At 45.9% G+C, this 22664-nt stretch overlaps 1 protein-coding gene across 1 annotated transcript in view; it reads left to right on the top strand.

Annotated features, from left to right (window-relative positions):
- HYDIN (HYDIN axonemal central pair apparatus protein) overlaps positions 1–22664 on the top strand; it is a 306600-nt gene that overhangs the window by 178911 nt on the left and 105025 nt on the right. The window contains exons 24-28 of the mRNA XM_037063680.1: positions 11999–12080; positions 14137–14346; positions 16614–16751; positions 17479–17656; positions 19578–19702. Coding sequence (XP_036919575.1) covers positions 11999–12080; positions 14137–14346; positions 16614–16751; positions 17479–17656; positions 19578–19702 — 733 coding nt within the window. The remainder of the gene's footprint in view (positions 1–11998; positions 12081–14136; positions 14347–16613; positions 16752–17478; positions 17657–19577; positions 19703–22664) is intronic.

Below are 22664 nucleotides of genomic sequence, written 5' to 3'. Positions count from 1 at the left end.
AACCAGGTGCATCACACCACCCATGGTCAGTAGATGCCAGCTATTACGGCCACTCCTTTATCAAGGAAATTGAGTGGACTGGCACCTGTGCAGAGTTAACACCGGGTCGTGTTTGAGAAGTAGCATCCCAGCGGCGGCGCAGAGGCCCTTTCTCCTGAGATCAGTCTGAAGCCAGTTCAGGACACGGGAGGCCTCACAGGGTCTGAGGGCTGCAGGTGCCTCTCACTGGCCTAAGCTTTGGTCCTAGACATAAATATCCTTCTCTCTTCACTATAGGCCTGCACCTTCCAGAACTCTCTAAGCTTCTGCACTTCTTTCTTTCCCACCTCCCAGAAAGTTTGGATCAGAGGCGAAAGCAGTCATGGAGCCCGGGAGCTAGAAGGAGAACAGCTCTGAAGAGGGAGCAAAAGGGGTCGAAGGAGGAGGTCCCACAGATAAAGTTCCAGTGGGCACACGTGTTTATATTATTTGTTAGGGCTACCGTAGCAAGTGTCACAGACTGGGAGGCTTATTCTCTCAGTCTGGAAGCTAGAAACCAGAGACCAAGATGTGGGCAGGGCTGGTTGGTGCTGAGGGTCACGAGGGAGAAACCTGTTCCAAGCTTCTTCCCTGGCCTACAGATGACTCTCTTCTCCCTGTGTCTTCCTTCTATCCGTGTCTGTGACCAAATTGCCTCTTCTTATAAGGACACCAGTCATGTTGCCTCAGGGCCCACCCTGATGACCTCGCTTCAACTTAATTACTTCCGAAGAACCAATCTCAAACGTGGTCATTTTCTGTAGTACTAGGGTTTAGGACTTCAACATATATATATTGAAGGAGACCAGTTAGGCCCATTTCAGAATTTATTTAAAAAATCAAACCAGTAAATACATGAGGACACATTAGAGGGGTAAAAGGCCCTGGTAACAGAAGCCTGTAAATCGGGAACTTATACCTATTGAAGAAATTGAATAAATAATTTCAGAACTTTCTATAATAAAACACTAAGTCCTGATAGTTACAGGCAAGTTCATCCAAGCATTCAAGGAACAAGTAATTTCAAACTTACACAAGCTCTTTTTAGAGAAAAATAATAAAAGAAAATATTACCCAGCTCATTTTGTGAGGCCAATTTACTCTTCATACTGAAACCTATTAACCAGGTCAGAGACATAAATATTTCAGGCCATTCTCACTCATTAATTCAAAATATAACTGCAAAATATTCATCAGAATATTAGCAAACTTAATCTAGCAAAGGATAAAAGGATGAGCCATCATGACCAAATTAGGTTTATTCCAGGAATGCAAAGTTAGTTCCGCATTAGAAAAATTGATGATTTAATTCATCACATTACCACAGTGAAGAAGAAAAACCATATGGTCATCTCAACAGATTAAGGAAAAAACATCCAATAAAACCACACAATTGTTCTTGGGAAAAAATTCTTAACCTGATCAAGGACAGACAATTTGAGAAAACAATAAAATGTTAAAATCATTTCAGGGAGATATGAAAATAAATAAAAGGGACTAGATTTGGAAAGAAAGATATAAAACTTGCAATTATCTACATACAAACTCAAAATAATCTACAGGCAAATCATTAGAACTAACAAAAGAATTTAGTGAGGATGATGGATAGAAATAAATTTGAGAGTCAACTTTTTAGATTTGAAAAAATATAGGACAATGCCTTGATGATCTCTGAGCAAGGAAGAATTTCTTTTTAATTTAATTTATTTATTCGTAGAGAGAAAGGAAGGGAAGGAGAAAGAGGTGAAGAGAAACATCAGTGCCTTTCTGCTTCTCATGTGCCCACCACTGGTGACCTGGCCTACAACCCAGGCATATGCCCTGACTGGGAATTGAACCGGTGACCCTTTAGTCCACCAGCCAGCACTCAATCCACTGAGCCACACCAGCCAGGGCAAGGAAGAATTTCTTAAACAAAATACAAAAAGCACAAAACCTTTTCTTAATTCTACATTAAATTTGAGAACTTTTAGTCATCAAAATACACTATAGAAATAATTAAAAGAGAGATTACAAACTGAAAGATGTCTCTAGCACACTTATTACCTTCAAATTATAAGTGTACATAATATATAAAGTAGGCCTTTGAAGAAAAAACGTGCAATTCGATTCAAAACTGGGAGATAAAACTATGGATGGCTGATATAGAAAGATATTCCACCTCATTAGTAATTTTGAAAGTGGCAATTAAAGCAGCTCTGCACACCCACGAACTTGCGTAAAATTGAATATGACCATACGAAGTAGGTGGCTGAGGATTTGGAGGAACAGAAGCTCAGACATGGCCAGTGAGAGTATCAGTTGATGCAGTCACTTTAGAAAGCCATTTGTCATTCACTGGTGAAGCCAATCATGGACATTCCCAAGGCTCCGCCCAACCCTCTAACCTGTCTGGTTTTATGTCGTCTCTCCCTCTCCTCTGTTCACCCTCCCTCCTCAGGACCCGGGTGGTGAGGGCATTACCCCAGTTTTTCCTCGGAAATGTCTCCTGGACCCACCCTTCCTTTCAGCTGTCCTGGCTGTCCCTCTACTCAGGCGTACTTCCCCACCCCCATTCCTGCCTCACTCTACCTCGTGGCTGCATCCTCTCCGCGTGCCCTGGCCCACACTGCCCATTACTTTTCTTCAGGCTACACTCTTTCATCATGTCTGTCCTTCCTTCCGACGTCTCTTGCTTTGCAAGCTCGAACTTCCTGCCAGTGTTCCTCTCCATGAGTAATCACCTCTCTTTCTGTCTCAGGTTCCCTGTGGCTTTGCCATCCAAGCAAGCACTCCATCCACATCTTAGCCCTTGGCTAAATCCTCTTGTTGCACTAAGCACCAGCCCTGCACAAGGCAACGTAAGAAAACAGTACACTCGTCTCCCTCATTCTCATTCTCCCCCAAGCCCTGTTTAAGCTGGCTTTTGGCCCCTCGCTTAACTGCAGCTGCCTCACTGGAAGCTCAGAAATGACTTCATCATGCCACATACTCCTCGACATCCACTCTCTGTTGTGAGATTGCATCATACATGCAAGAGTGTGTATAACGTACATGCATAGTTTAAGATAAAAAAATGAACATCTGTGCTGTTACCTCCTTTATAAATATGACATTAGTAAATATGAGCCCCTTGTGAAAGAGAACTGTGAGGTCAACCTCTGGCAGGCCTGCTTATACCCCATGCAGAGGCCCTGTAATGTCCCTCTAGAATCCTGCCCCCTGCTGGGATGGGCCAGCTAATTTACTGGCCCGGGATCCCATTAGCCTCTGGGACCAACAGGAGGTCTGTAAGCCTTCTCTCAAGTCTGAGTTTCCAGACACAAGCTCCTGCCTTTGTAGTTAGCCTGCAAGTGACCTTTCACTCTCCTCATGTTTAACCTAAAAGTGATCTCCGTATTAGGGATCAGATACTCTGCTTCCATTAGCAGGTCAGTTTAGCCCCATCTCCTAATGTTCTGTATCTGTTACCACATAGAGAAATGAACTGGGCTGGTTTTTTATGTCAATTTCAAGTGTTACAAAACTTTGTGTACAGCTTTTATTGTTTTTATAGAAGAACTTCAGATACCTTGCTATAGATTCATTCTTTTTAAGGCACCTTCCCAATGTCCCCGTTATTGGCAGCGGGCACCGGCCTGCTAGACACTCAGTGTGAGCTACACTGGCTTCTCGAGACAAGCATGGGAGGTATTGGGGTATACCTGGACCTGTCAGGTTAAAGTCACGTCCGCTGGGCTTGGTTGGTGACCTGATTCTTAAAAGGAGTGCAGTTGATTTATCTGTGTGCTCATATTCATTAAAATCCCCCAAAGCTAGCTACATCTACCAAAGACCAGGCATTAAAAGGAATTGACTTTAAAAAAACTTCCTGTTTTTAAAATATTTCTGAAGAGCTTTGAAGCTGATAATAAGGGAGATTTTACAGCGCACATGTTCGGCTGCCTTCCTAAGAGCATGTAGCAGTGGGGACACCTTCTGGAGCTTTTAGAGAAATGGCCAGTGCTCATGGCAATCCTCTGGAGAGCCTCGCAGTCGGTTCTGGGCGCATTTCCCCACTCCTCACCGCACAACAAAACTCCCTGTGGGAAGTCTCTTCAAGAGAAAGATCTACTGTCTCTTGCTTTTCCTTATCTAGATACCATCAGGATGGGTCCCTCTTATTTTAAAAAAAGGGGGCGGGGTTAGAAAATACACTCTCTTCTTTATGTGATGGATTTCTGTTACCTTTAAAATGGAAAAGGCTACTTCATAGTGAGTCACTGCCATTGGTGCGAAGGAGGAGCCCTCACTGCCCATCAAAGTCATTAAGACAGTGAGCTTTGGAGCCAGGTTACCTTCGCTCAGCCACCTGCTCTATGAGCCTCAGGTTTGTCCTCCGAAAGCTGAGGACCATCCCAGTACCCACCTCATTGAGCTGTTGTGAAGATTTAATTAGGCAGTCCTTATTAAGTGCTTAGGGTAATACCTGGTAGAGAGTGATGAGTGACTGTTGGATGCAATTACTTAATTAGGGCGCGTCTCAGTCCATTCGGGCTGCTGTAACAAAGTGCCAGCCACTGGGTAGCTTATAAACAACGAGCAGTTTCTTCTCACAATTCTGAAGGCTGGGAAGTCTGCAGTCGTGGCTCCAACAGATTCGGTGTCTGCAGAGGGCCCACACTTCCTGGTTCACAGATAGCACCTTTTTCCTGTGGATTATGTGGCAAAAGGGACAAGCTGGCTTTCTGTGGTCTTCTTTATAAGGGCACTCATCCCAGGCCAGAAGGCTCGGCCATTCTGATCCAATCACCTCCCAAGGCCCCACCTGCAAATACTGCCCCTTCCGGTTAGGATCTCAACATAGGAGATTCGGAGGGCACAAATGGTCAGACCACAGTAGGGCTCGCATCTTATCGCCATTCTCTGTGACCTGCTTGCCTCCATCATATAGATCAGTGATGCTCAGTCTTGAGTGCACATTGGACTCATCCCGGAACTTTTCAATATCCTCACTCCAAGTAAATCATAACTCTTCAGTTGGGGGTTAGGCATCCTTCCATTGTTCTTAAAGTTCCATGGGTGATTCCAGTGGACAGCCGTGGTGAGAAGGAACTCCTTTAGAGAACCTTGAAAAATACAATTTTCACTCCCTGAGGCCCGAATAACTGAGTTTCAGCAACTTAGTGATGTCCCACCAACGTCCACCTTAGCACAAGTGTCCAGTGGAAGCATTCTGGGACATGAGAAAGTCAGAAGCTCCAGCAGGCCCCTTTCCACGATGGCTGTGTATCTGCAGTTCACTTCCCCTTCTCACGTGGCCGAGCCAGACCGAGCTGGTGGGGAAGGCGCTGAGCCAGCCCCATCTGTTTCCATCTGTCGTCCACTTCCCATTGTGGGAGGTGCAGCAAGTGTAAGACCACAAAGCCAGGCAGTAAATATGGAAACGTGGTTGGGTCTTCATGTGCTTGCCCAGAGAGGCTAGGAATTTGTGCACTTTTAACATAATGTAAAGCAGATTATAATCTGCTCCCTTTATAAGCAGGAATCAGAGGCCTATCTAGTCTGGAGCAGGTTTGTGATGTGTGGTCAGAGGAAAGGAGGGAGGGGAAGAGGGAGAGAGGGAGGGCCTTAAGAAAATGAGAGAAGCAGAAGTTAGATAGCTGAGCCCTGGCTGGTGTAGCTCAGTGGATTGAGCACGGGCTGTGAACCAAAGGGTCGCCAGTTGGATTCCCAGTCAGGGCACTTAAAAAAAAAAGTAGAAATTAGATAGCTGAGAAGAAGAAGTGGAATATTCAAAAAACACCTGATAAGATCTAACATGTAAAGATGAGGGGTTTGCTAAACATAACCCATAGACTATAAGTTAAAAGCATGGAAATATTACATATAGCTGTAGGAGAAAGTACCTCAACAGTAAAATCAGTTATGCTGAATAGCACACACTCGTGTTCTTGGATTGTTGAAAATGCACTGGACCTCCGAACCATGCCAGGACCTGCCCGCCATGGGTCGTTTGCTCCTTGTGGCATCAAAATTGGGGGTAAGAGGTCTTGACCTTGGAGGGCCTTCTAAGCCTCACTAAGGAGTCTGCTTTATCCTCAGGAAAATGGAGAGTCTCCCAGAAGGTTTTAACGTGGGGGCATAAAATGATCAGAAAGCTCACATGGACCAAGACCTTGGGCTCAGGATCCCATCCTGATAGACCGCAGCCCAAGACAACCTTCCCACAGCTGCCTCCCCACCGTCTGTCCGTCGGCAGGGCTGAGTGGCTGGCCAGACAGAGGGGACAGAGGGAGAGAGGATGGAGGCAGGGAGTGCCACCCCATCAGAGACGTTGGCCACCTGGGTTCCCCCTCCATTTGCAATTTGTGTTTCACAACCTCCTCTGTGCAGGGCCCGGAGGAAGAGGTGTGTGAGAACAGGGAAAATACAGTGGAAGGAGAAGGACCGCTCCTGTCCCCATGGCTGCCGTCCCCTCTCCCATCATGGCTGCCTCCACTGCTGACCATCCCTGACTCTCACTTCTTGCTGGTCTTCATCATCATCATCATTGTCATCATCTACATCCTCTTCCTTATCATCAGCAGCTGCCATTTGGGATCCACACACACCCTCCATCTACAACAAACTTCACACTTGTCCCTGGAGAGAACCCAGGGGCTCCCCTTTTCCTTCACAGATGGCTTTCCCGCAGACAGCACGTCCTTTCCACTCTTTGCCTAGGAAGGACCACTCTTCCTTCCAGTTGCAGTTAGACTAGCTCCTTGTTCTTGAAGACTTGCCCACACATCCAGGGAAAGCCAGTCTCTCCCTCATCTGGACTCCAACAGACTCTTCCCCCATCTAAACTTCAAAAATGATGGCGATCCCCCCACTCCAGAACAAGAGCAGCTCATGCACGTTGGACACTCACCATGACCCAGGCACCCTGCTGAGTTTCTTACCTCACCACAGGCAAGGAGGAGGGTTCCATCACTAACACTGCACCCAAGCACATGGTACATAAATCAGGAAGCCGGAATTCAAACTCGAGCCCACTGACCCCACAGTCTTCACTCTGCGCATCTTGCTGCTGGACCCCTCGTACCTACCCCTAAGTCTCTGACTCCCTGGCCTCTAAGTCCCTTGAAGCAAGAACTGGCTTCCTCATGTTTGGAATCATGCAGTGCTATACTGGCTCCCTAGAAGTGCAGCCTGAAATGGTGATTCTTGGGGGGTGACCTATCAAGGGAGAGCTCTTGGCAGAAATTATAGAAGAGTAAAAAAACACTATAGGCTAGAGGGGAACACTAGGGGAAGGTGTAGCTTCAGGAGTCTTGCCTCTGCCTGACCCATGGGAGCCCTGGAGTGTGAATTGCATCAGAACTTGTCCCACTCCAAGACAACGAGGCCGCACTCTTATGGTCCTCTCCCTCATCAGTCTTTGCCTACTGCTCACACCCTAATGGGTGGGAGGACATAACCTCCCAGGCAGCTCCGCCAAGCCAGGGCAATGCACAGAGAAAGGTGCAGCCAACACACACAGCAACCAGGGGATGGGTGCGCCATTCTACTAAAGGGGATATAGACAGTGTGCCAATAGCATCTGCTACAGTCATAACTGCAAAAAAATATCACATAGCATATCAGCCAAACAAAACACACCTGCAGGACCTTTTTATCCAGCCCATGGCTGCCTTCACCCTCTGTAGTGGTCAGGCCTAGAATCCAGGTCCAGTGAATCCGTGAATTAGAAGTCATGGTGTCTACTGCAAGACTACCCACCTGTCTTTTGAGACCTCATCTGTACAGCCCAGACTTCAGCGAATATCCAACATGCAACGTTCCATCCCCAAGTGTTGTCTGAGCTGCAGCACAAAACACCAACTGAAACGCAGACATGTTCTTTGGGGCTTTATTTTGATGGACTGATGCTTCCAGTAAAGGGAGAACAGGAACTAATGGTGATGGACATTTTTTAATTTGCAGCACAAAAGTTTGTATTGATCCCAAGTTACCAAAAATTGCAAGTAAGCTCTGAAGAGGGAAACTGCTGAGCCCAAACCAGTGTAGCCAACTGACTGACGTTGTGTCTGACATTTGCGTGGTCCTGTCACGTCTGAAGGGAGGGTTTCTTTCCTGTCTGCTCCAGTGAGTCTGACATGGGTAGTTCTGGAATTGGAGCAATATTGATTTGGGGTTCGGGTTTTTGGTTTTTTTTTTGCTTGTTTGCTGTGCACTTTCTTTTAAAAATAACTGAATCTAATCCTGTTTGGGTCAGCATAACAGGAAAGTAATCATCTGTTCCTGAGAGTAAAATGAAATCCGATCCAAAAAACTCTACCAACATTCTATTTCAGTGTTTGGGAGCAGGTTTTCGACTTTAATGATACGTGGAAGCCTTCATTAATACAAAGGTTTTGCCGTCTCCTGTGGCTCCGTCTGTGAGCGGCAGGGCTGCCTGACTGGACCGCTCTGTTTCCAGACCTCTCACTTCCCAGTTGTCCAGGTGTCATTGTCAGCTGAGGTGTTGTTTTTTTCTCAGGTCCGTGGATACTCTGCAGCTTTGTATTTTTTCCTTTACAGACATTCCATGCGATTTTTTTTCTACTCAGCACAGCACCCCAAGGGGTGCAAATGTTGGGTGGGAGAGTGCTGCTGCGTGGGCAGTGATCCGGCAGTCTCCCCAGGCATCCCCATGGGCCTGGGTGGTTTGATCAGTGCTCCAAGTCACCCTGTGCTGATCTCACTGTCCCCAGCTCGCAGGGCTCAGCGACAGCCCCATGTTAACCATCAGCTCTGGTCCTTGGCTGTCATGTTGCCATGTCTACCCATGTTAGGTTCTAAATCTGACTACACATTAGAATGACCCAGGGAGACTGTTAAAAATCTAACTCCTGGGGCCCACCTGAGATCTGCTGAATCAGAATGTACCCAAGGATGAGGTTCAGGAACATTTTAATGAAATTCCCGGCACCCAGCCCAACACGGATCCTCTGCCCAGGATGGTGTGGTTTCCACCTAAAGTAATGTCAAGTATGGACATCTGGCATGGAGTAAGCCAAGTGGAAGGTCACAGGAGAAGATGAAAAGAGCTTTTCTGCTCTTCTCCAAGGCCATGGGGTGGGGGTGGGGTGACAGGTTGAAAGTGGACATGCAGAATAGCCAAATTATCCTGCACCATGCAACTTGTTCTCATTCAACCATCCATACACACGTCCATCTGTCCATCCGGTCAGACACAGATTGAGCTTATGCTGTAGATATAAGACCCTGGGCTCCGGGGGCTGTAAAGAGGGAAGAGCTCGGGTCCTGCCCTTTAAGAGCTCTCAGTTCTACTGCTCACTGAGGGTTTTCCCAAAGGGAAGCCGAACTGATCTTTCTTCTTAAAAAGGACAAGCAGGGCCCCACTCAGAGCCTTCATCAGGCTAGAAAATAAGAATTTTTTTCCATCATATTTATTTTTTGCATGTAGTAGATAAAGTTGGTTCTTAATTTACAGTAATTATATACATTTGTTCATTTGAAACAAGCCTATTCACAAACAGCACAGTGTGCTGTCACTACATGCTCCTTTGAGTGATTAAAATGAAGAGGACTGAATGCCAAGTGTGGGTGAGGACGTGGACTGATTGGAGCCCTAACGCACTGTGGGTGGTGGTGTGAAGTGGTGTAAAATCACTCAGGAACACTGTTCGGCAGTTTCCCATAATGTTAAACATACATATACCATACAAGCCAACAGTTCCCTCCCTAGAAATTTACCCAAGAGGAATAAAAACATATGTCCACACAAAGACTTACAGCAACTTTATTCACGGTATTAAAAGCTGCAAACAGCCATGGTGTCCATCAACAAGAAGATGGACAAACACACGGCCGTCTATACTGCGGAATACGGTTGAATGATTGAAAGAACAGGCTACTGCTCTGGGCAAAAACGTGTGAATCTGAAAACATTCTGCTGAGCAAAAGAAGTCACGTACAAAGGAGTACACATGAATGATTCCATTTATGTGGGACTGTCAGCATGTCTGCTCTGTACTGAGGCAGAGCTGAGGGGTCTGGAGCCGGAGAGAATGGGTAGGGGCACAGGGAACTTTTGAGGGTGATAGAAATGTTCCGTTTATTAATATGATAGTGATTTCGCCGGTGTATGTATTTGTAAAAACTCATCAAACTACATGCTTAAAATGAGCTCATTGCCTATGTAAGTTATACCTCAATGGAAATTGATTTAGTAGATGGTATTCAATAAGGCAGAAATCGTGAAGTTGGTAGAGGAATGCCTGAAGTTTAGGACATGGCCCTCAGGCACGTGCTGGAGAGTGATCAGTGCCCTAAAGCACGTGCAGGTGAAATGCTCTGAAACTAAAGAGGGAGGAAAGATGTCTTCCAATGGTAGGATGGGACAGTGTTGGCACTCCATCTGATAAGTGACATTTCTGCTGAGCCTCCAAGAAAAAGTAAAGTGCATATGGGGCCAGAATAAATATATAAGTGACAGTGGTTTGAAATTAATATCAAAGGCCTGAGATGTGGGAGGGGAAGAGTCCCCAGAAAGCCACATGCATCCTGAGGGAAGCAGGCAGAGTGGGGTGACCCCACCACTCTGGCCCTTGTGACATCCAAAGACCTTTCCAGTTCGTGAGACCTGGACATAAGGGCTTCGGTAGCCGCTGGCGCTGTCCTTTCTTGTGCCCCTGAGAACTGGAGTGGCAGTGGAGCAAACTGGCAGGGCCAGGACCAGGGTGGAGCAGTAGAGGCCCCAGAGCAAACGCGCAGGAAGCGGGTCATGCACAGGCTGAGCCGCACCTGTAGGACCTCGCATTCCTCACCCTAGTCCTGGCCCTGCCTTCTGGCTCTCTGGGAGCAGGATCTCGGTATGCATTCATTCATAGCCATGCCCGAGTGCCCACTTTGTTCCAGGCACTGTATTGTGACAGAGTAGATACAGTGTCTTCAGCAAGCTCACGGCCTAGCAGAGACGGGAGCTATGAGTGTGAGAGGGAAACCCTGGGGGCTGGGGGTACTCAGAGGAGAGACACTGGACCCAGACTTCGAGGGCATGGGTAGCAAACTTTTAGGAGAAAGTAAAAGCTCAGCTAAGATTCGGACATGGGAGGGTGTAGTGCAATCCCTTCTAGACCTGTCTGACCTAGGATTTGGCACATGGCCTTAGACACCAAGAGCCCACCTAGGCCCTGACTTGAAACAGCTCTGTCTTCCCCATGCATTTGCAGATTTATAATGTGGCCGAGGAATTCTGACAGTGCCCTCCTGTCCCAGCTGGAGTTTATCCTGGGGACCTCAGCCTCCACCAGCTCTCGAACAATCTCAGCAATATAGTCCCCTGAGATTGCTCTAAGTGATTTTTTAATTAAGTGCAAAGCCTTAATGGATTTTTTCTTAAATGGCATTCTTCTCTCTGCACTGACTTACATTCTCAAACTCATCTCTCATTTATTCCTCCAACCACTCACCAGTCAACAATTTAATGAGAGCCTTCTATGTATTAGGCCCTGGATTAGGCATCTGGGATACGGAGTTGAATGTTATCAGGGAAGGAGCCTTTCCGACCATGTTGCCCTCTCCACCTTCCCAACGTCTGCAGCCAGGGTCAGGTCAAGGATAACCAGCAGGAAAGGATATGACAATTGGTCAGACATTATATCCTCACAATAAAATGCTCCAGTAAATGATGAAACTTAACATTGAGCATCAGAGACATGTCCAAATTGTCTGAAGAATTGCCAGAGCTCCCCAGAACTTTTATAAGTTGGGCATGGGCTTGATAGGCCAGGACAGAAGGGTTGGGCATACAGAGAATAGCTCAGTTTGATGCCATGGACTACTTGTGTCGGGGCAGGGAGTAAGAGCACTGGCCAGCTGACCTCTTGAGAAGGCGTCCCGTGAGCAAGAGCCCCACTTGTTCTGTGCGGCACAGCAGTGGAGGGAAGAAGACAGGGTCGCAGGGCTGGAGGCTGTGCGGTGACAGATGACCAGTGAGTGACTCTCTGTACTTCATTGAACTCCCCAGGACTGTCTCTGCAGATGGATATTTTGGCTCCAAAGAAAGAGGACACAAAAAAGCAGAAGAGCCCAACCTGCGCATCTCAGATGTACGTTTGTTTGATTGTGTGTGTGTTTGTTTTTGCCTGGGGCGGATTGGCAAGATGAGGGTCCTTTCCATAAAACAGGCAGAGGCAGACCCGGGAGCAGAGAGAGTAGCAAGGGCAACGCTGGGGCTTGGCTGTGATGAGGCTGCGAAACTTCATCCGGTCACGTCGCAACCAAACACCCACTGAGCCAACACCACAGGGAGGGCCCAGACTCCTCAGCAAATAGATTTTCTCTTTAGTGGAAAAACTAGTTACCTCTAAACCGTAGAGATCTCTTGCTCTCTCCAGCCCCTAGAGAGAGGTTACAAAAGGAGAAATATTTTCCTCTATGATTTCACAGTAAAAACAAAGATGAAATCAAGAGTGTACAAATTCATATCCTTAAATTCTCCTGGAATGATGGCATAAGCAAATCATTGGAGATGCATAATTAGGTACAAAGATGTGTGTTACAACACTTAGAAATAGCAAAAAGAAATTGGAAAAACAAATTCTTGTGTGTCCATGAGGACAGACCATCTGTAGTAGCAAAGCAGGGGTGGGCAAGCATTGTCCACCCTCGGAGACCAGAGTGTGAGCTGGCACAGCCTCTGTGATGTACGATTTGGCAGCTGTATCAGAACTTAAAACGCACGCTTCCTCTTCTGGGACATTATTCTGCAGGTGTACATTTACATTTACATCAAGACATGTAACTATGCTTGCACACTGCAGTTTTGTCGCTAAAAGCAAGAAAAATTGGAAACAACTCCACCAATAGGACACCAGTTGAATAAACTAAATTACATCTGCACAAGAACTACACTATGCAATTCTTTTGCAGAAAATGAGAACATTCTTTACATGCTGACTTGGAATAATCTCTGATACATTAAGTAAAAAATACTATGTGTTCTATTTTAAGGACTTTAAATGATGCTTGTGAAGAATATTTAGTCACAAGGGAAAGCAGTACTCATGATGTCAACTGGAAAGTCAGAACACAAATACATATACACACATGTTATACACATGTATCCACGTTTCCACAGTATAATCTCATAATTGATTTGTTTTCTCTGTTTGAATCTTTCTGTGCTTTCTAAATTTTTTTAGAGTATGTATGTATATATAAAACACTTGTCTTTGAAATGTTATTTTTTTCTACTTTCAAAAATGTCATAGAAAACTCAAGAATATAGAAACGTGAAAGCAAAAGTTCTCAAAATTCTATCATTTATAGAAAAATAATGCTGAAATCTTCTAAAAAAAAACCCACTCTGAATAAATTTGTACATACTCACATCCTCCAAGGGTAGAGCACCACAAACACCTCATTTAAATGATCCCTAACTGAGAGGCATTTAGGTGGCTTCCAAAATTTTGCTCTTATAAATAACACTGCAGTAAACATCCTTGTGCGTGCATGTTGGCCAACTGTCCAATTATCTCCATAGGAAAAAATGTACTAGAGGCAGACCCCAGTTTATCTACAGACGACCACAATGAAGTAAATACTGCCAGAAAGCGAGTCACCTGACTTTTTTGGTTCCCCACTGCATAGAAGAGCTGTGTTTCCACTATCCTGTAGTCTATTCAGTGTTCAGTCGCATATGTCTTAACAACAATGTACATACCTTAATTAAAAAAAGTATTAACATCTCTGAGCCTTTAGAGAATCATAACTTTTTGCTGGTGGAGGGTCTTGCCTTCCCTTTGGGGAAAAAATAGAAGAAGCAAGCGATATCTGCAAAAGACAATAAAGCACAATAAACAAGGTATGCCTGTATTTTTAAAATATATACAACATAGTTCATGTTTGTTTCAGGGGTGGGGAGGAGCACATTGATGACCCCATTGTAAATGCTTGCTAGCTTATCCTCATACCTCTGATTTCAATGGATTTAAAGGGAACTCATATGCCATGGCCATCATATGCTTTCAGGGCCAGTCCCCACACGTGAAATCCAACAAGTGAAGGCCAAGAATTTATCCGGAAATCGACTGAACTTGAACTTACCTTTTTCAGGCCCTTCATTCCGACCGATGCTCTCATACATAATGACTTTCTCTGCAGGTGTTTGATATTTTGCCCCTGTATGGAGAGCTGCAGCCACACAGTAGTCACCAGGTGGCTTTCACCTTCTATGGACATTGCGACATCATCGCACAGGCTAAAGCTCTGTGCGAAGTGGAAGGAGGGCCCACCTATGAGATCATACTAAAGGGAGAGGCATCTGTGGTCAACTATTCCTTTGACACCAAGGACATTGACTATGGATTGCAGGTACACCACCCATTGGGAGCTTTTCTGCTTTCGCCTTAAATGTCAGCCGTCAGCTGTTGTCTTTGTGCTCTAACCTCTCCTGGACCCCCTCCCTGATCACTGTAGTCTCAGCATCGCCCCTGTCTTTGGCCCCTCCTCTGCCTCTCTGATCCTGATCACCCTCCCACTGCCAACTGTTTGCCCAGGGTCCTCACCTGCTTTTCTCACTGCCTCCTGAAATGCAGCATGTTAGATGATAAAATTTGCCCATTCCAACCTTTCTGTTTCTCTCAATAGCACTACCACCTTCTCAGTCCCTCAGTGTACTATCTTCACGGCATTTCCCCCTCCGCTCTCCCCTTCACCTCCCCATATCCTTACAGCCTCCACAGTTTGCCGATTCATCCAGCAGAACCCCTCTGAGTCGGTTTTCCCTTCCCATCACCACTGTGGTTATCACACTGCAGGGTCTCACCACGTCACACCTAAACTATTACAGCCATTTTTCTCAAACTGTGATGTGCATATGAATTACCTGGGAATCTTGTTCATGTTCAGTTTCTAACCTTGTGAATCCAGGGTGCCTGAGAATCTGCATTTCTAACAAGCTCCTAAACGATGCCTATGCTGCTAGTCCACAGAGCCCGTGGAAGCAAGGTGTTATGATGCATTCTTAGCTCCTACTGCTAACCCATCTACGCATCACTGCCAGGCACATTTTTCCCAAATTGCATTTTTATCCCAGCAATCTGAAACAGTTCACCCAGTAGCACTTGGGAAGACCACATGTCCAATAGCACTGAGAAAAGAATATGGTTTTGTAGCAGAAGAATGCTACAAAATGCTACTAGGATGCTTTCCCAGTTTTACGTCCTACCCACTGTGCCACCTTGGGCTCATCACCTGACCTCTCCAAGCCTCAGTATCCATCATCTGTAGAATGGGAATGGGGTAGCAGTGCCTGTCTCACCAGGTGGTTGTGGTGACTTAGGGACTGGTCAGTACTGTGCCTGGGACAGAGAAGGCCTTCAGTCCCTTTCTCTGTCTCCCATCGGATCACAGCCGGGCACCTCCACCTCAGTAAGGGTGTCCTAAGCCCCTCTATTAACTGATGTTCCTTACATTAAACTTTGTTTTTCATCATTCCCCATTATAGCTCATTCATTCATTTGTGGCCAAGCTGCTTTACCCCTTGGCCCTAGTGCGCCCCAGCCCTTCCTGCCTGTAGGAAATGATCCCCCTTGTCCCCCCAACCCAAACCTCCACACATTGTAAGAGGCAGCTCAGCTCCACCCCTCACTTGTCTTTCTCCTACTTTATGTTTGCCTGGCACTGAAGTATAGTCTTGGCCAGAATATAATGTACCTTCTAATTTTTCCTTTGGAAAAAAATAGAATAATATTTTTGGAATAATTGCTAGTTAATTCTATGTCTTTACATCTTCTCTTCCCAATTAGATTTTGTATTATGTACTCAGAGACCATATTTCCTATCAAATTATAATGAGAATTAGATCCTCATAATATGGCTACTGCATCTATAATTATGAAATTGTGTGTGTGTATGTGTGTGTGTGTGTGTGTGTATCTATGGATTAGAGATAGTAGCTAAAATCATATTTACCCAACATTCATTGAGACCTTTTTTATTGCTCTGACAAATAGAATTCTCTTTCATCCATTATTTCCAGGGTCCTCTGGGCAGTTGGTTCTGGATCAGCTCAGAGTGTATTTTTTAAAGCAGCTGGTCCTCCCCCCAGCTTGTCCTAAAACCTCTAAAGTGGACTTAGTTCAAGCTTATTGCACCTGCTGGTTAGTTACTGAATTGTGTGAGCAAAATCTCATAAAAAGACATGTCTGGCCAATTATTTCCATGTCTTCACCATGTAAATAGAAAAATTCATTCTACGAAGTTCTGAACTCAAGTCTGTCTATTTTTTAAATTTTAAAAAAAGCAATCTTCCTAGCGTAGAAAAGGGAAGTAATCGTCTAATATGAGTTCTTTGTGGTGAAGAAACTGAAGTCCGGGAGGTGAGATGCTCACTGCACAGCCACCCTGAGCACACGGATTGTTAGAGGAACTAACACCGAGCGGGGTGTCTGGGGTCTGTGGCTCCCCCGGCCCCGCTGGCACCTCTTTGCACACTGACATGAGGATAGGAAGCATCTACCTCCTGAAAACGACAGCCATCTCTGTGAGGCATGGCTGTCCAGCTGCCCTTGTTGGGATGATGGCAACGTCCCCAAGGGTGGTGACAAGGAGCCAGTGGTTTCCTCCTTCTCCTCCAGCTGTTCGACCACGTCACAGAGAGTCAAATCACACTGAAGAACACCGGGAAAGTCGGCTTTCAGTTCCAGGTGCTGATTGACCACCAGTCTTCCCCAGACAGCCTGATGCCCGGCGTGCCCCTGACCCTGCCTCCCTCGGTAAGTAGCCTTCACGCCCTTGAGGGCCACGGGATGAGGGGCAAGGAGCCCAGAGTCACACCTGCAAGCCACACCCCACAGACCTGTCACAGTACACTAAATCCTGGCAGTCCTCTGCCAGGATTGTGGGCGTGACTTGGGGGGTGGGTTGTGAGAGCTTTAAAACTAAAACTAAAGAGCTCTCAGCAGCAAGAAAAATAAATAAATCCAAGCACTTCACTCATTTATTAAACAAATATTTACTGTGTCCCACATTTGCCAGGCACTGTCTGAGCACCAGGGGTCCCCTAGGGGAAAAGGCAATACCACAGCATGGATTTTCTCCGTGGTTAGAAGACAGTTTATTTCTACCTATGTCCTCACACTTCCTTTGTGATTCCTTGAAGCTGAGAGCCCCCCTCCACTGACCACAGCAAACAAGAGCAATTTTCCATTAGCAGGTGTGAAAACGCCAGTAGACGGCAGTGAGTCAACTGGTTTCAAAAGCAGATAAAGGAAGTAGTTTCTTGTACATGGTGTGTTGATCTATCAGTTTTAAGCAACCTTTGCTGAATTTTTCTCATTAGGAAAATAATTTTTTCATCATGAACATAAATCTGGAAGGAGGGACATGAGTGGGACTACCTACCCCGCACAACAGGCCCTTGGGATTATCTGGTCCACCAAAGTGCCAAAGCAGGAGTCCATTGTCAATTTTAAAGTTCTCTCTGGTCTTTCTGCTGCATAGGGTTTTATCAATTCACTTCAAGAGCAGGTGTTGAAGGTTTACTACTTACCTGGAGTACCCGAGGTCTTTCAAAGAAGTTTCCAGATACAGATCGCCCACCTGGACCCAGAAAATATCACATTGAGTGGAGAGGGAATCTTTCCCCGAATCTGCCTTGACCTCCCCAGAAACCTCAAAGGTAATGCTACCCACCATCATATTTCCCTATGGGGGACAAAATAAGCATCTTAGCTTTGCTCATTTGAGTGTTGAAAGCTCCTCACATTGTCTGCTTGTCAGTCCTTACTAGTTCCCTTCGGCATTATTCTTCAATCACAAAAGAGTTGAGAGTTAAAACTGACTGGTGAGCTGAGTTTGGTGAGACAGGAACTGGCCATGGCAGTCCTGAATTAAGACCCCGACCAATTTTGCCATCACTGACTTACTCACAGAGGCATCAGGAAACTGCACTTCCAACAACCTTTCCTTCTAGCACACGTTCCTTCCAGCTGCCATCCCCCTCTGAGTCGTCCTTCCCAGTGGTACACTCACAGATGTGCGTGGAGAACATGAGGGCTGACTTTACTGCAGAGAGTACTGTTCTCAGAATATACACTGTGCTAAAAGGCAACGAGGTTCTAACCCCATATTGATCTTACAGAGTTTGGAGGCTAATTCACACTGTCGTTGTCTGCCCACACAGCCAGCCAAAGCTTTCTCGGTAGCATCAGGCCTCCAAAGCTATTCCTCTGTGCAAATATTTCTGTCTTGGCAGAGCCCAGGGCTCAGCTGAGTGGTGCTTTGAGCCACGGACTCTCTGTGGTTCTTTTACGCTGGATCAAAGGTCAGAGAAACTTCTCACTCTTCATAAATCAGTCTTCAAGCTCCTTGAAATCTACACTCCCTAAACAGCTTCCAACGAAGCCCTCGTTCACACCTCAGCCTTTCCTCCTGCCCCACTCCCCCAGATCACTATCTCATTGGTTGATAACCATCTATTAAATGCTAATTGTGCCCTGGCTGGTGTAGCTCAGTGGATTGAGCTCGGGCCTGCGAACCACACGATCGCAGTTCTGTTCCCAGTCAGGGCACATGCCTGGGTTGCAGGCCAGTTCCCAGTTCGTGGCAGGGGACGCACGAGAGGCAACCACACATTGATATTTCTCTCTCTCTCTCCTTCTCTTCCCCTCTAAGATAAATAAATAAAATCTTAAAAAAAATAAATTTAAAAAATCCTCATTTCTATTTAAAAAAAAATAAAAAATAAAAATAAATGCTAATTGTCAGCTCCCTGAAAAAATGAACACAGACATTAATACATCCTAAGACCCTGTCACACCTTAGCATCTCAACGGACACAAGTTAGTCCACCTCCACAGATAATGGTCAGGGAGGAAAGCCTTTCCACACAGTGGAAAACTGGCTGGCTCTCCAGGGGATGTGGTCTTGTCAGTGCAGGCCTGTAACATAACCGAAGTCTGAATACCATTAGTGGGGCCTTCTGTGTTCCAGTTCCCTGCAGTCTAGGCCTCCCTGTTGTCCCCTAAAGGCACTGGGATCATTGCAGTGTGCCTGCCTTGCCTCTCGAGCATTTGAATTTGCGCTGCTTTGGTGGACTTTGGTGTCTGAAATCTCTCTACCGATTGATTGCCTACCCTCCCTGATTCGGGGGGTTGTAGCTTATTTAGTTGTCATTCAAGCAACTTGACCTGAATATATATTTTTTTGCTCATGGGGAGTTAATAAACATAAAAACTAATTGAAAGGGTGACCCAGCCATCTGGGTATGTTAGTGCCAGAACTCAGAACGTACCAAGTAACCTGGGATCTAGTTGGGTTACCCTACGAGTGACTTATGATGTTACTGCCATCAACTTCCTGAGAACCAGCTGGTAACTCACTAAAGCATAATCTCATCAAACTCAGTGAAGTCTCTGATACAGATTCATCCCACTCACAAATTACTTCCTCGTCTAAAGCAGAGAAAACATGGCAAGGGAGGTTCCAAAAGGTTCCTTTCCCTTCTCACTTTATTTAACCTTAGCTACGAGTCTCTGTTTGGGGCATAATTCATATATTCCTAACAATCCTGATTTTCTTTTTCTTCCAACCCCCCACAGGAAATGAAAAGTATGAAAGCTTCCTGAATCAGGCCAGAAAAAAACTAGAAAAAGAGTTCCACAAATATGAAACATTTAACCACTTAGAGACAATGGAGGAAATACCTGAGGATGAATCTTCTGAGGTAACACTGGCCTCACTTTGCACAGAATATATCTGGTAGAAGGATGATATGTGCAAAGGCCCTGGGGTGAGCACATGGTATCTCTGAGAAATGGAAAGGAGAAAAAGGTATAGCTAAAGCAAAGAAGTGGGGCAACAGGGGGAATAAGGGAATAAGATGAGCCTGAAGAGGTAAGCAGCCCTAGTGAACCTATTCAGGGTTTTGAACTTTAGCCTGTGGGCAACAAGAAGTCAGTAAGTGTTTCAACCAAGGCCTTATTTTGTGTCTTTTATTTTAAAAGCTGATGGAGTAATTCTCGATGAGAGACAGTAGTAGTGTAAGCAAATGTGATAACCAAGAAAGTAGGGAGAGCTGGGTGAATTCAAGAAATATTTTGGCGGCAGATTGGTCAGGGTTTGCTTGGATGTGAGCTGAGGAGGAAGTGGCTTCCAAGTGATTTGCTTGGATGACAAAGTAAGGAGGGAGCGCTCTGATGAGAAACTCAAGACCAGAAGCAAGTTTCAGGTGAAAGAGGTGGAAGGGAAGTGAGTCCAGGTGACCCACTATTGCACCTGAGATTTCTGTGCATCATCCAAGGAGAAGCATCCAGTAGGGAGCTGGAACCACCACTGTGGACCTGGGGAGAGGGTGGGGTGGAGAAAGTGATTTGAGTCATCATATGGTCTTGGGGCTTATAATCACAGGGCCTGGTGAACTTCCCAGGGAAGTGTTCTGCGTGATCAGGGAATAGGGTAAATTCAGAGTAGAGACCTCAGGCACCCAGCAACCAAGTGGGAGAGAGGGACAGCCGAGGGTTCTGGAATGATCAGGAGTGTGTGGTGCCTTGCACAGCTTGTAAGCAAAGGTTGCCCCTGGGGTGCGAGAGGAAGGCAGAAACTTCCCTGAAGTTTCTCTCCTAACAGTCTATTCCTGACCACGAAGGCTGTTGTCTCCCTGTGCTTTCCTTTTAAAATGCACATGTACATGACAATACTGTCGTAAGGAAGAATTAGACAGCTAAGGGAGCTGTCAGATTGGTTACGAGGGGTGCTAAAATCGGGAACTGGGGAGACAGGGAAGCAGTGATTACTTATGTCCAGATACTGAAAGTGAACCTTAGCTCCAGGATAATCATAATTAATAACAATAGCTACCATTTATTGAACTCGTATACTAGGCCTGTGCCCTGCTACTGGCCTGCATTATGTCATTAAATCCTCCCACAGTGGTGAGGGGCAGTAAGGTGCCATTACTATCTTAACTTTGTAGTTTTGCAGCACTCGTGGAAGTGAAGTACTTTTCCCACGGTAAGCAACGGAGCTGGAATTTGAATCCAGGCCTGTCCAACTCCTGACGCCACGTTCTTAGCCTCTGCCCTCTCCAGCCAACCCCACCCTTCCATGAGGGGCAGCGGTGCATCCCTTCCTGCACCTGCTAACTGCCTTCCCAGGTGGCTCCTCATCGGACCCTTAGCACAGCTGTGTCTGGCGGTCCCTCCAGACCTGGGGTAATGGCCGGAGCAGAGCGAGCTAGTCCTCCTGCACAAGCCAGCGGCCAACTGACCACTAAGTGGGCTCAGGAGCCAAGAAGAGGGTTGGCTTTGCTGTTCCAGAATCAAGATGACTGGGGCTGCCTGTGGATGAGGCAGGCGCCTGTCCTACCTTGTCACAGTTCCCACCTCTCCCGCTGTCTCATTGCAGACCACTCTCACATTAATCTTTCTTGCTCGGCCATGGGCTTCAGGTCAGGACCTTCTAGGGCAGCATCTCCTAGCCTTGTTTTATCTCAGTACCCCCAAGACATCTTTCGTCTAATACCCCATCAAATACATTTCATATGTGTAAAATGTAATCTTTTTGGATAGTTTGATATCAAATTTTTAAATTTATATTTGGAAATAATTATCATTCAGAGAAAGTTGTGAAAAATGTGTTTCTCAGTGGTACCATCTTACATGACTAGAGTACTGTGTCAAAGTCAGGACACTGCCAGCGGCACGAGCTACAGAGCTTACTCAGATTTCATCAGCTTGTGTGTGTGGGTGTGCGTGGGGGTGCTTCCTGCATGGGTCTGTGTAAGCACCACCACAATCAGGGCATAGGACTGTTCCAACACCACACGGATCCTGTGCTTGTTGGAAAAGCATAATTAAAACAAAATTCCCTTCCAACTCAAATCTCTCCACCAAGGTAGATGAGAAAGAAAAAAATGTTATTATTAAATATTAAACCAGAACGACAGCTATGTCATGGGCAGTCGGCAAAGAGATTGCTGAGATGGAGAGAAATGGCAGCCCGTGACGTGTGTTGTCAAATTAAACAGTAGCTAACCTCGAAGAACCGTAACTAGTCCTCAAATCAGAGGACTTGGCAGCACCGTTGGTCACACATAGCTCATCCTAAACTCACACAGTAACTGGGGTGGCCATCTGGGTTAGCTAATTGGCTGTATCCAAGGGGAACCAAACTCGTCCTGTTTTTATGACAGGGCCCTCCGAAGTAGGCTCCCACCCTCCCACAGACACGGGCAGTAGGCGTGCCACGTCTTTGGTGATTGCCTCAAGGGCCTGTCCCCAGGTTCTTGAGAGGGGCACTGAAGTTGGACAGCTGACAAGAGGCTTATATAGCTTTTAAGAGGATTTACATACATTTCAGAGAGAGAGAGAGAATTTACTTACAAGTTTTCTAAAGCAAATGCTCTAAGAAAAGGGAGTGAGGAAAAGTTTCTTCCCTTATTTTCAAAGGGGAGAATTAAACCTCTTAATTGTAATTTGTATTTGCCCTGACAGGCTACTCCTTCATGGCCACACCCACCCCCAATCTCCCCATCCCGTGCTCCTAGCAACCACTGATCTGTTCACTATCTCTACATTTTTGTCATTTCAAGAATGTTACATAAATGGAATCATACAGTATGTTTGAGATTGGCTCTTTTCTCTCACATGATGCCCTGGAGAGCTGTCAGTATCAATAGTTCATTCCTT

Source organism: Sturnira hondurensis, unplaced genomic scaffold (assembly GCF_014824575.4).
Source record: "Sturnira hondurensis isolate 20B ecotype Veracruz unplaced genomic scaffold, ASM1482457v3 Scaffold0014745, whole genome shotgun sequence".
Lineage (NCBI taxonomy): Eukaryota > Metazoa > Chordata > Mammalia > Chiroptera > Phyllostomidae > Sturnira > Sturnira hondurensis.
The sequence above is the reverse complement of the archived record's forward strand: the minus strand, read 5'-3'. Positions and strand labels throughout refer to the sequence as shown.